Source organism: Polypterus senegalus, chromosome 10, assembly GCF_016835505.1.
Source record: "Polypterus senegalus isolate Bchr_013 chromosome 10, ASM1683550v1, whole genome shotgun sequence".
NCBI lineage: Eukaryota > Metazoa > Chordata > Cladistia > Polypteriformes > Polypteridae > Polypterus > Polypterus senegalus.
Genome location: NC_053163.1, coordinates 43810027 through 43823136, shown reverse-complemented (window position 1 = coordinate 43823136; position 13110 = coordinate 43810027). Strand labels below are relative to the sequence as shown.

The 13110-nt window shown below is 36.9% G+C and overlaps 1 protein-coding gene across 2 annotated transcripts in view; it reads right to left on the bottom strand.

Moving 5' to 3' along the window:
• The window catches only part of LOC120537112 (FERM domain-containing protein 7-like), a 292132-nt gene that overhangs the window by 197918 nt on the left and 81104 nt on the right, over nt 1-13110 (bottom strand). Inside the window, exon 3 of one of the 2 annotated variants that reach the window (XM_039765773.1) lies at nt 3402-3506. The exons of the other annotated variant lie outside the window; for it this stretch is intronic. Within the exon in view, the coding sequence (XP_039621707.1) occupies nt 3402-3506 (105 nt within the window). The remainder of the gene's footprint in view (nt 1-3401; nt 3507-13110) is intronic. 2 annotated transcript variants of the gene reach the window in all.

Sequence of the window (13110 nt, the reverse complement as noted above, 5' to 3'; positions counted from 1 at the left end):
GTATTCACTAGATGGGCTGCTGTTGAGGTGTGAGAAAAGGTTGCTTCTGTTGGCACCTTTTGCAGCAACATTACATTAATTTGGTCAGTGCCTGTTTTTATTTAGCAAGCATGTAAAGTGAGAAGCAAATTGTAAGTTGCTGCACTTGCACTGTGCAAATACAGCAAAAACACTTTTTTTGTGTGTTTCTTGGTTAAGTATAAAAGATGTAAACTGCAATTCAGTACCTTTAAAAATAAAAAATCCTTATCAGTATGTATAATCAACACTAGTATGCAGGTGTGGGCAACAGACCTCCCACCACTACTGCAACCCACACCTCCATTCAAATCTCATTAACTGGAACATTTGACTTCAGTAATCTTTTTGAGAAGTTAGTAGCCTAGATGTTAGATAGAACATTTCTTCCAATCTAGACTGAATGTTTAAATAATGTATTTAGTACCTACAAGACGTAGTACAACTGTTTGTGTGTTAGTTAAAGCTGATTAGTTTAAGCGGATTGTGTTATCTTATTATATATTTTGACTTATCTAATGATCAGTCCACATTGTTATGAGTAATGCAGAAAATGAAGGTATTTCCAAAATGTTCTGAAATGTTTTCTTGCTACTGTGTATAATTAAGTGGGTTAAAGAGAATATGGGTATACAGTTGTTTCTATTAGATTCCCCCTATATATTTATTAGATGTAAAGATAACACCTGGTGGTTATAATTAATCACCATTTATTTAAAAAACATATATTACTTGTTCACATTCTCTCTTTTTTGGTATTCATCATTTTATACTGGAGAGGGCAAAGTCCATGCTTTTTAATCAGTTTCTCATGTCTGTTATAAATACTGGATGAAAAAAATGGTCCAAAATATAGTTTGAAAAAGTTTCAGACAATGTTATTAGCACTTTCTTTTTACCTGTGCCCTCTGTACCTCCCCATCACAGGGCAAAATATTTTTTACAAATAGAAAATTAGTTTCAAATTAGTTTCCCCTATCTGCCATTTGTAAAATTTAAATTGAAGGAATAAATCTAAATACTGCAGGGGGAAACACCTTGTACAGATACGCATGCATTACTAAAGTCAACATACTATTGCACTTTTGTAGAATTTATTCAGATGTGTTTTGCAAATAATGTAGCACATTTTTCTTTTACTGTTTAGCGTCCTTATGCTGGAGGGCTGGAAGATAAAAAACAGTTTTCGATGTTAGGGCTACGCTATTGAAATGAGGTGGGGTTTTTTTTTGTCCAGAAAAAAAATGAAAAACATTATCAAATCTTATGATAAAAATTTAGACTAACATTTGTAACATTCATTTTAAAATTAAACTAACTTTTTCACATAGAAAAAAGAATAGAATGAGGTATGTAATACCCTGCTGGGGAAAAAGGGGGCACGATCACTAACAGTACCATCTCTTTTCCCCTCTGCAGGTCTGAGAAAGCCACAATGAGGGCACCTAAGCCCTGCCCACTACCGTCAAAGCCCAGCCTCTTCCAGTCACAACAATATAAATCCAGGAGCTCCCTGAGTATGATTTGTACAGTCTTAGGATAGCATGATGAGCTCCATCTGACATGGACCAGCTCAAGAGAGCCAAATCTTAAGACAAGGCACTTAGGCTCAGAAGGCAATTAATACTCCATTCTTTTGCTACACCAACACAAGCCCATTTTTTCTCTGTTTTTTCGACTACTGCAGTAAACGGGGTAGAACGGCTGCCGTCCCATCTTTTCTTTGGGGCTCTTTTGCCTCCTCTTCCCTTTATAACAAGGGTGTCAAACTCCAGTCCCGGAGGGCCGCATTGGCTGCAGGTTTTCATTCTAACCATCTTCTTAATTAGTAACCAGTTTTTGATGCTAATTAACTTCTTTAGCCTTAGCTTGACTCAGACCCATTAGTTGTTTTTTTCTTAATTAGCAGCCGGACAGCAATGAGACATAAAACAAGCAGGACATGACCAGCTCTCCTGTACCCATCAAACAAAATCTGAAAATAAAGATGAAGGTCTCAGTAAGGTTGATCCCTCAGGTTACAAAAACATTTTAGGAGTTCTTAGAAAAAAACAGAATATCAACAGTTCTGGAAATGTCTGCTGTGTCAGAAAGAGAGCAGCAACAAGCCATGGAATTGAATAACGGGATTAATTAACAGCAAGAATCAGTTTCTCATTAAGGAACTGGTTGGAGTTTGAAGCCCCAATTTAGCAGGTCATCTGTTGGCTCGTTTCATGTCTCATTTCTGTTTGGCTGTCATTTAATGAAGAAAAGAATCAATGCAGAGGACTTAAAACTTAAAATCAGGGCTATTAAAATAGAGGGAAAAGAAGTTAATTAGCATTGAAAACTGGACACTGATTAGAAAAAGGGTTAGAAAGAAAACCTGTCCCCACTGCAGCCCTCCAGGCCTGGAGTTTGACACCTGTGCTTTATAATATATAATAAATATAAATAAGTCCTTGAATGGAAAGTGATCTAATGAAATAATTTTAGTAGCACGGAATACACATGGAATGAAAGTAGATGATTACTCTTTCAATAACTTTCTTTTATGCAGTTTAGAAGCTCCTTTCAGGAGAAGAATCATACAAGAGCAGCACACTAAAATGAAACTTTCAGTAGCATATGTGTGAACTCCTCTTGTTTTCTTATTATATTTTGAAGTTAACAAAGTTATTCTTTGATTAAAAGAACAGAATGATTGCTTAGTGAGTGGCAAATCGTCATGCAGCAGGACTAAACAGTATGAGGTACTGTAATACAAAAACTGTCCAGCTGTTTCTTTAGACTTTGTTCAAAATGTAAAAAACAGGTTAACTAATATTGCAATGCTAATGGTGTAAATATATGCATTACAAAATGATGTCAAAAACAACCTACATGGCCTAACAAACTGTGCCCAGTTTTATGGAGTTCATAAAGTAATGCTGGGTTAATACCTCAGATGCTAAACAAATTAAGAAAATGGTCCCTGATCATTATGGTTCAGTTTACAGAGCACACATTTGGAGAGATTTTACAATACAATAGGGTACATCTGTGTTTTTTTTACCTTAGCAGCAGAATAATACAACAATTTAATTTCTCTGCGGTGGGCTGGCGTCCTGCCTGGGGTTTGTTTGTTTCCTGACTTGCGCCCTGTGTTGGCTGGGATTGGCTTCAGCAGACCCCCGTGACCCTGTAGTTAGGATATAGCGGGTTGGATAATGGATGGATATTTAATTTCTTTAAATTGTTATTACTAAGAAAAGGAGTGATGTAATAAAAGTTATGGTATATGTACAGGTGTGAAGAAAAGAAGAAAAGCTAAAAGCTAAATTTTGAAAAAACTACAGTATTCTAACCAGCCAGGAAGGTATTGTTCATATATTGTAAAAAAAGAAAAGTTTGAAACTTACAGTATTTCCACTGTGATTCTTGAACTCAAGGCCAAAATATTCTTTTTCTAAAAGTTTCAAGTGACAACACACTTTGTTGTAGAAGTCCTTTCCTAAAATAGTTGGCTAAAAAAAAAACTCAATCAGAATAAATTACTTGTGACATACAAACTATGGAGTATGGGACTATGTAATATGTGACAATTGCTCACAAATCAGTTTATATGATCTCTGAAAATAGTTGCTCAAACAAAAGGTTGATGATTCAACCATTACTATTTTGGAGACTCGGAAGGCTCAATGCATAGAAACAAAATTGCCACCTCCAACAGTTAAACTTTGCCTGCACACTGCTTTAGATCTTGAAGCTTTTTTTCTACTCTGTCATTTGCATCCTCTCTGTCGACTGAGGTGGTAAAAATGATGGATGCACAAACTACAAATCAACCCATTACTGAGGCAAGAATGATTTTACTTCCAGATGAGCTCCACAAATCTATATATACTGATGTTAAGAAATTGATTATGGTGCTTACACGAGATACAGCAGATACTGCAGAATGCAAGTCACATGGAAATAAGAATGCAAAAATTTGGAAGGCTCATAATGAAATTTTAATGGTTTATAATGAAATGGAGGACACAATAAGCAGACTGTATGGTAAGATTTCTAATTTGGAAGGTCATTCCAGACAGAACAATGTCTATGACATGTCAACAGTAAGATATCTCATCTTTGAAAAATGTACACTTATCCTTATTTGCTATCTAACCATATTCACATAATCTATACTGCACAAAAAATTACTGGAACACTTTATCATCACAGTCTAACACCAAGTCAATTATGTTTCAGGGATATCAATCTGTCCAGTTCGGAAGGCTTGACCCTGGAGACCCTGGCCAGCTGTATGCCTACACCTTCCTGGGTTTTCTACAGTAGCTGGGAACAATGAAGATGTTTTTCCAAGGATGCAAAAACAACTCTTTGATATAGAGGGATATGAATAGCCCTTACTAAAGGCCCCACACCCTTCACAGAATCCCTTGAGGAACACATCATACGCCTTCTCAGGTATGTTCACAAGTTCACAAAACACATGTAGACTGATTGGGCATACTCCCATGCCCCCTCTAAGATCCTCATGAGGGTAAAGAGCTGGTCCCTTGTTCCACAGTCTGAATGGAATCCACATTGTTCCTCCTGGATCTGAGGTTCTACAACTTTGTAGAGCCCTTTTTCTAGTACCCTAGCATAAGCATTTCTAGAGAGGCTGATGAGTGTGATCACCATGTTCAGACACTCCAGGAACATAGCTCACAATGACCACACAAAACTGGCCATGACAGCCCAACAATGTCCAGAACCTTCAGCATTTCTGGGTGAATCTTATCCATCCTTGGGTCCTTGCCACTGCAGAGGTGTACCTCAGTGATCTCCTGCAGGGAAATGGGCATTGATCCCCCATCTGTGCCCCCTCCACAGAGGGAGTGTCTGTCAGGATCTGGAGCTCCTCAAAATGTTCCTTCAACTGCCAGAATGCATCTGCTATCTGCCAGGCTGCATCTGCTATCCACTAGTGGGTCCATGGATTGCTGCCTCAAGAGGCACCTATGACTCTCAGGTAGCAGCCCTTGGTAGCTGCTACAACAATGGATCCTTTGAATAAGCACATTCTCACTTTTTGTCCCTAGTCTCTTCTGGGATGCGGGAAAAACTGTTTGAGAGGTTGGAGTTTAATGTGTAATAGACAGTGGCCTCCCCCAGATATTCCTAGTCTACTGTAACTACTTTGTTGGGATTCCTAGTTCTGTCAAATTGCATCCCACATCATCCAACCCAACTCATCAACAGACGATGATCAGTTGACAGCTTTGCACCTCTCTTCACCCAAGTGTCCAATACATAAGGCTGCAAATCTTATGATACAGTTATGAAATATATCATAGATCTTTGGCTCTGGTACCAAGTGTAGTTATGAGCCACCTTATATTCACGCATTGTGTTTGTTAAGGACAAACCATGCCTAGCACAGAAGTCCAATAACAAAACACAGCTTAGGTTTAGATTAGGGAAGACATTCCTCCCAATCATGCCTCTCCTAGTGTTTCCATCATTACCCACATTGGTGTTCAAATGGTAGAACTATGAAGTCCCCAGCTAGGACCTATTCCTGGAGCCCCTACAAGCACTCCAAGAAAGCCTGGTGCCCCATACTGCCATTTGGTGCATAAGCACATATGGCAATCAGAGTCCTCCATTCCGTGAGACTTCAGTTGCACATAAGCACCACTCTCATTCTAAAGGAGAAACTCCAACATGGCATTGACCAGGCAACATTTGAGTGGTTTGGCTTGCAGAACTAAGCGAGTGGATCTAGTTGGTTACACTTCTCCTCACCCACCAATTCTGATTCCTTCGCCCGAGAGTGTTGACATTCCATGGCGCTACAGTCGGTTAATGTGAGTGGGTTCCTGTCCACCCAGGCCTCTGCCTTAGACTGCTGCCCAGGTTATATTGCTCCAGGAGAAAGTCCCAGTAACCCCGTACCAGGTGGGGTACTCTTTTCAAATTTATGTGTCTGCATTATTAGGGGCATTTGAATCCATTTATGCCTGACCCCTCACCGGGAACCAATTTGCCTTGGGAGGCCCTACAATGTGCTTCTGCTCCAGACCAGGGGCACACAAACCTTTCCACCATGATAAGCTGGAGATTCTTGTAGAGGTTGCTACAATAACTGCACATGTTATCATTGATGAAGAGTTTCCTCTCTTTAGTTTACACTATCATTGATCTATGTAACGTCTATGTTTTGACTTTTCCTTTAATTAATTAATTAATGTTTTAGGTACCAGCAATAAATAATTGAAATAATATTATTGCTATAAAATAACAATGCAATTTTGATAATGTGTGATCAATATTTCATTGTGTAATGTTATAATGTTACAGTGCAAATTTCCTTTGTATGGTTGCTTGATAATAAAATTCACTTGAAAAAATACCAACCATGAACAGGATGCCTTTCACAAACAGATAGTTTAATGTTACTATCCAGGTTAACTGGGAAAGCTTTTGAATGGCATTGGAAACCACAGAATATCTGCAGAACGTATGTGCAGACCAATGTGTATTGTGTGAAATAAGGCAGCACAGTACACAGAGGTATATTTCAGTTTGATTGATTAACCTAATTTATATTGATATGCATCTAAAACAGATGTGCCAGCGGCATTGTTTGATAGATAGGACCCAACGCTGGAAAGAACACCAGTCCATCAGCATGTGCATACACTCAATTTAGAGTCACCAATCATCTCAACCTACGTACACATCCTAATGGATGTGGAAAGCTCTGCAGTCTCATTTCTCTGAGTTCTAATTTCGATTTGCAGAAGTATCCTCTGTCCAGAGTTTGCACATTCTTCATGTGGGTTTCTCTAGTTTCTTCCCCCATTAAAAAGCCTCACATCATCGGAACCCATCAACGGAAATCATCGGTTGACAAACCGAAAGGGAAACTGGCTTGTTCGTATACTTATATAGTTTGTCGAACTTTTTGGTCGTAAACCGATTTGTACGTGTTCCGAGATGTTCGTGAACCGAGGTTCCACTGTATATGGGATAGTATTATTCATTTAATGTCATGCAAGCTTTATTCAAGTGAAATACACAGGTTCAGACATGCTATTTTATTTTTTTTAAACTTTCACCTTCTTCTTGCAGTTAAATCTATTCCAGTTTCCTTCCAACTGTATTCATGATGGCTACCAATTTATATAATAAATAATTGCATATTAATTATATATAATTTTGACATTTGACTCAATCACCAACTGGTCAATGTCAGCATTCATATTTTGTTGGAGGTGCGCGCATAGTGTGTCAGCACATAGTAGGGTCCAGTGGGAGAGCTTCATATTTTTTAAAAATTTAAGGTTTTTTTCTTATAGTATGTACAAATGTGGCCATAGGGCTAAAAACATATTTCTAAGTACATTTTCTATGCAACCACATTTAAGTGGCCAGTTCTGTTGGCTCTTTCACAAAAATGTAGTGCGAACAGTTCAGGTTAGATTTACTGTCACAAATATAGACTTTCAGTGAAATGAATATTTGCATGTATGATGAATTTTGCAACATAGGCAATGTAAAAAATAACAATTTCAATAGACTTACAGAAGCTCAGACCAAGGTGAACCACATATTTGTAGTCTATACCCTATTTCTATCATTCACAGCATTCTATTTTCACAACATTTGCATTTTGTGTTTATTTTTTAAATTCAGTCACCTGTGACTTTTATGTGGTATTGGAGCTAAGCATTTTCTCAGTTCTATGGTGAGTGAGCCAGTAGAAAAAATGGCCAGGAAGGTGATGACCTTTGCTGAGAAAGGTGTCACTTCAGGATGTAATAAAAGCAGAACATTAATTTGAATCTGTGAGCAGTAGATATTGCATGAGCAAGCACAAAATTTACAACATTTAAAATAAGTAAGAGAAGCTTATTATAGATAATTCTGCTGTTTGTACACCAAAAACTAAGATGATGGTGTCTCAAGTGCATGATAAGGCTTTACTAAAATGGAAAGAACCCTTAATATTTTTAATGAAGGCTTAACAAAAAAAAAAATTTTCCACAAAATCCCCTACCACTTTTCAAAATAACCTTTATGCTGTTCTGTCACTAACTTTGTGTACACATCGTAAGTTGCAAAAAGTCTGAATCTGAAGTTGCAGTTGTAAGAAAAAAATGGGTATAAAGCATACACTTTAATGAAGCTGGTAATGAAGCTGGAGATAAGAATTTCTGGGCTGTTAGGAGAAACTCCTTTAACAAAAATTGCTATAGCTGAAATACTGGCCTGCACTGAGAACTAATGCATGCAGCACTGTCCAACTTCTTTGAGTGAACCAGGCAAAGTCATCTTGCTCTGTCACTGTATATATATATATATATATATATATATATATATATATATATATATATATATATATATATATATATATATATATATATATATATATATATATATATATAACATAAATTCTGTGTAACCTGGAGTTGCCTGGTTATTATGATTATTATTTCATTACTTTACTCTCACCTGATTAGATAACAAAAATCAGAAAAAGTCTTCCACTTATTTTTTACATGTAATATGCTCAGAGGTGTCAAAATGATATGTGAATTTTCAAGAAATACCAGGATGAGTTTGTCAAGAAATACAACTCATATATTTAAGGAATCATGTTCAAAGTTAGGTCCAACAATTCTTGTTTAAAGGTTGAATAGCTGAACTAATTTATTATAGCCATTTAATATTTTGATCACACTGCACTGTTTTTATCTTGCATGTTTTCCAAGATAAGTATTTTTCAGTACTTTTGTGCTTTTGTTTTAAATATATTGCTAAGGTATTGTTTGAGCAATGAAATAACAATCCAGTTAGTATATGATATTCTGTGGCAAAGAAAATTAACTGTTATACTTACCTCAAAATAATACAGTACATCTTAAAATGCAGTTAACTTTTTCATATATCTGAAAAACATTTTAAGATATCTCCCAAAGTCTAAATTGTAAATTTCGTTTCTCGTGGCCTCTGAACCCCTGCAGATTTTTTTTTCTCCAGCCCTCTTGAGTTTTGTTTTTTTTATTTCTGTCCTCCTGGCCATCGGACCTTACTTAATTCTTTGTTACTTAGCATTGCCTAATCTTATTTTTATATTTTTCTTGCTTCATCTTGTAAAGCACTTTGAGCTACATCATTTGTATGAAAATGTGCTATATAAATAAATGTTGTTGTTGTTGTTGTAAAATGTCTGCAATGCAATTTGTGACATCACAAATGCATTTCAAGATATGAGATAGTTATCTCAATATATCCTTGTGTCTGCATTTTAGAACATCTGAAAATTCCTTTTCTCTCAAAATCTCTTCATGTAAAAATTCCTATAATTTCAGTGGAATTTCCTGACAATTTTAAGATATTCCAAAATGCATTTGAGATATCTTTAGTTGCATTTTCAGATATCAGAAAATAATATTCAAATATCATGACAGTTAAAATGTACTTCAGATATACAGAAAGAAAATTTGAGATATCTTGAAATATATGTAAGGAAAAATAAATCTGAACAACTTGTAATCCTTATTATATTTTCTGTGCATTTTATTAAAAAATATTTTGTTCAGTTAATTTCTAAATTGCTTTGGATTAGAGTCCCTTCTATATAAATAATAAAAATGTTTATGGGAGATAAACATCAAAAAACTATGAACCCCTAAAGAGATAAATACAGAAACACACAAAGATTTTCACATTAAAACATTATTCATTTTGTGACTTTCAAAATTAAATAGTTATATTCTACATTAAACAGTAACCTACTGGGTGTCTTTGGAAAACTTTAAATAAATGAGATTTTTTATCAGCCTACATTTAGGTGTACCCAGCATCTTTTTCAGAGAGCTTCAAAAGGCACATTCCAGAAATAGTTGCTTTAAATGGGTCTCCAAGTTTCTTTGTTAAAAGCTTTAAAAGTTTTTTAGAAAATTAAGCCTTGCCTTGTGACCCTGAATAGGATTAGGTAGGTTTGAGGATGTCATGATGTTTTTTGTTACTTTCAATTTTTAGAGTCTAAGACCAACATGCCAGAAAAAGTTTATTAATTAGAAATATGGGTTTCCAAGAACAACAAGAAGTAAAAAGTTTGTTAAACAATTCATTTTGAATATAGTTTTAATTCAGACATTAAAGGGAACTTTACACTTTGAATAAATGAATGCACACTGATGATGTATTAATTTCAAATGTATAATCATGGTTCTTTAGCTGCCACCATTAGTCCTCTAGTAGGACAGCCAAGCTGTGATATAAATTTTAAACACACAGTCAAATGTGCTGAACAATTTTTATGCATAGTTTGAGGTGCAGAATGATGTGGCAGTGATGTGAGGAAAACTCTACACAGAGAAAACCCACAAAAGGCTGTAGGACCAGACAATATTCCTGGCAGAGTGCTCAGAGAACATGTAGACCAGTTAGCAGATGTTCTCACTGGCACCTTCAACATCTCCCTGAACAAATCCAATGTTCCAAAATGCTTCAAGACTACCACAATCACTCCTGTGCTGAAGAAGTCCTCAGTGTCCTCCCTCAATCACTATCATTCCGTCACATTCCCACCCATGATCATGAAGTGTTTCAGGAGGCTTGTCATGAGGCACATCAAGACCCTGCTGCCCCCTTCATTAGACCCCTGCAGTTCACATACCGCCAAAACCGTTCAATGGACGATGGCATAGCCACCACCCTCCATCTGGGCCGCTCCCACCTGGTCAAGAAAGACACATGTGCAAATACTGCTTGTACACTTTAGTTCAGTATTTAACACAATCATTCCTCATTGCCTGACTGAAAAACTAGTACTGCTGGGCCTGAGCACCTCTCTCTGCAACTGGATTCTTGACTTCCTGACTGAGAGACCTCAGATAGTCAGGATTGGAAACAGCATCTCCAGCACCACCAAACTGAGCACTGATGTTCCACATGGCTGTGTGCTTAGTCCATTGCTGTTCATGACTGTGTAACAATGCACAGCTTGAACCATATCATCCAGTTAGCTGATGACACAACTGTGGTAGGCCTCATAAGGAAGAACGATGAGTCAGAATACCAAGATGAGATGTACAGCTGTTGACAGGCTGGTGCAAAGCCAACAACCTGTCTGTGAAAATAGACAAAACAAAGATGGTTATTGACTTCAGAAGAACTAGAAGCAATCACTCTCCACTGTACATTGACAGCTCAAGCATGGAGATTGTCAAGAGCACCATATTCCTTGGTGTTCACCTGGCAGAGAATCTTGCCTAGTCCCTTAACACAAACTCAATAGCTAAGAAAACCCAGCAGTGTCTCTACTTCCTGCAAAGGCTGAGGAAAGTTCATTTCCCAAAGCCCATCTTTACCACCTTCTACAGAGGGGCTATTGAAAACATCCTGAGCAGCTGTATCACTGTCTGGTTTGGGAAATGCAACATCATGGATTACAAGACCCTGCAGTGTAGAGTGAGGACAGCTGAGAAGATCATTGGAGTCTCTTACTTCCATTACAGGCATGCACACCACACGTTTCATCCATAAAGCCACCAGCATTGTGAAGGATCCGACACACCCCTCACATAAACTATTCACACTTCTGCCATCTGGAAAAAGGTATCAAAGCATTTTGGCCTTTATTACCAAAATGTCTAATAGTTTCTTCCCTTAAGCTATAAGATTCTTAAACACTGAGGGAGTAGACTGATAACACACATACACCTTCCCACTCAGCTAGATCATATCCTTATATTTATGATTATATTTATGCACACGTGAACTTACTTTGCTTATGTGTAGTCTTGTATTGTATGTAGCACTGTGGTCCTGGAGGAATGCTGTATCATTTCACTATGTACTGCGCTAACTATGTATGGTTGAAATTAAAATAAAAAGCTACTTGACTTGACTTGAGTATAACTAGTCTGTGTTCACATTTATATTTCTGGTTGCTTGCATGCATAATAAAATCTTGGAAATCATAAAGAGAAAATTCTCCACAAATTTTCCAGAAAGGATTTTCACATGAAATTAATTTTACACAGTATTTTCTGGAATCTGATTTTTTTTCCTTTGGCAGGACGGTGATGCACTAGGTAGTGCTTTTGCACATCAGCTCTATGAAATTAATACTGAATCCCAGTCATGCCTCTCTCGCTCTGTATGATAAAATGTTCTTCTTATACAATATGTCAGTGTGGGTGTTTCATTTACAGAGTAACCTTCTCTGATTTCTTCATGACCAAATGCAGGCCGGGTTAACTGGCATCACTTATTGTGAGGCCTGGAAGGAGACAAGTAAGCAATACTCCATTACTCATAACTACTTTAGCACCCACACTTGTCATTGAGGTGAGGATATGTGCTTGAGTGTGCTCTATTATTACAATGATCTAGACAAGAACAGGCCATTCAGCCCAAAAAAGCTTATCATTCCTATTCACTTAATTTTTCTAAAAAAAAAAATCAAGTCTAGCTTTAAAAGTCCCTAAAGCCCTACTATCTACCACACTACCTGGTAGTTTGTTCCATGTGTGCATGGTTCCCTAAATAAAGAAACTCTTCAGAATGTTTGTGTGAAATTTACCTTTAACAAGTTTCCAATGTGTCCCTGTGTTCTGGTTGAACTCATTTTAAAACAACAGTACACTGTTCTAATTCCCTTCATAATTTTAAACATGTCTCCTCTTAATTTTCTTTTGCTTAAACTGAAAAGGCACAGCTCTTTTAAACTTTCCTCCTAATTCATCCCCTGTGGCCAGGCATCAGCCTAGTTGATCTTCTTTGGACTTTTTCTAGGGCTACTATGTTCTTTTTGTAGCCTGGAGACCAAAACTGTATGCAGTACTCCAGATAAGGCCTTGCCAATCTGTTATAAAACTTGAGCATAACCTCCTTAGACTTGTACTCTTCACTTTGTTTTGTATAACCTAACATTCTGTTAACTTTCATAATTATTTCCTAGGCGTAATACTTAACCAGCTTATATTTATATATATATATTAAAAATAGCAATGGCCCTAACACCACTCTTAACATTAGCCAGTTCTCATAAGGTTGCTTACACCATAGCTCTCTGCATCCTGTGTCTGAGACAATTTTACATCCATTTACAAACAA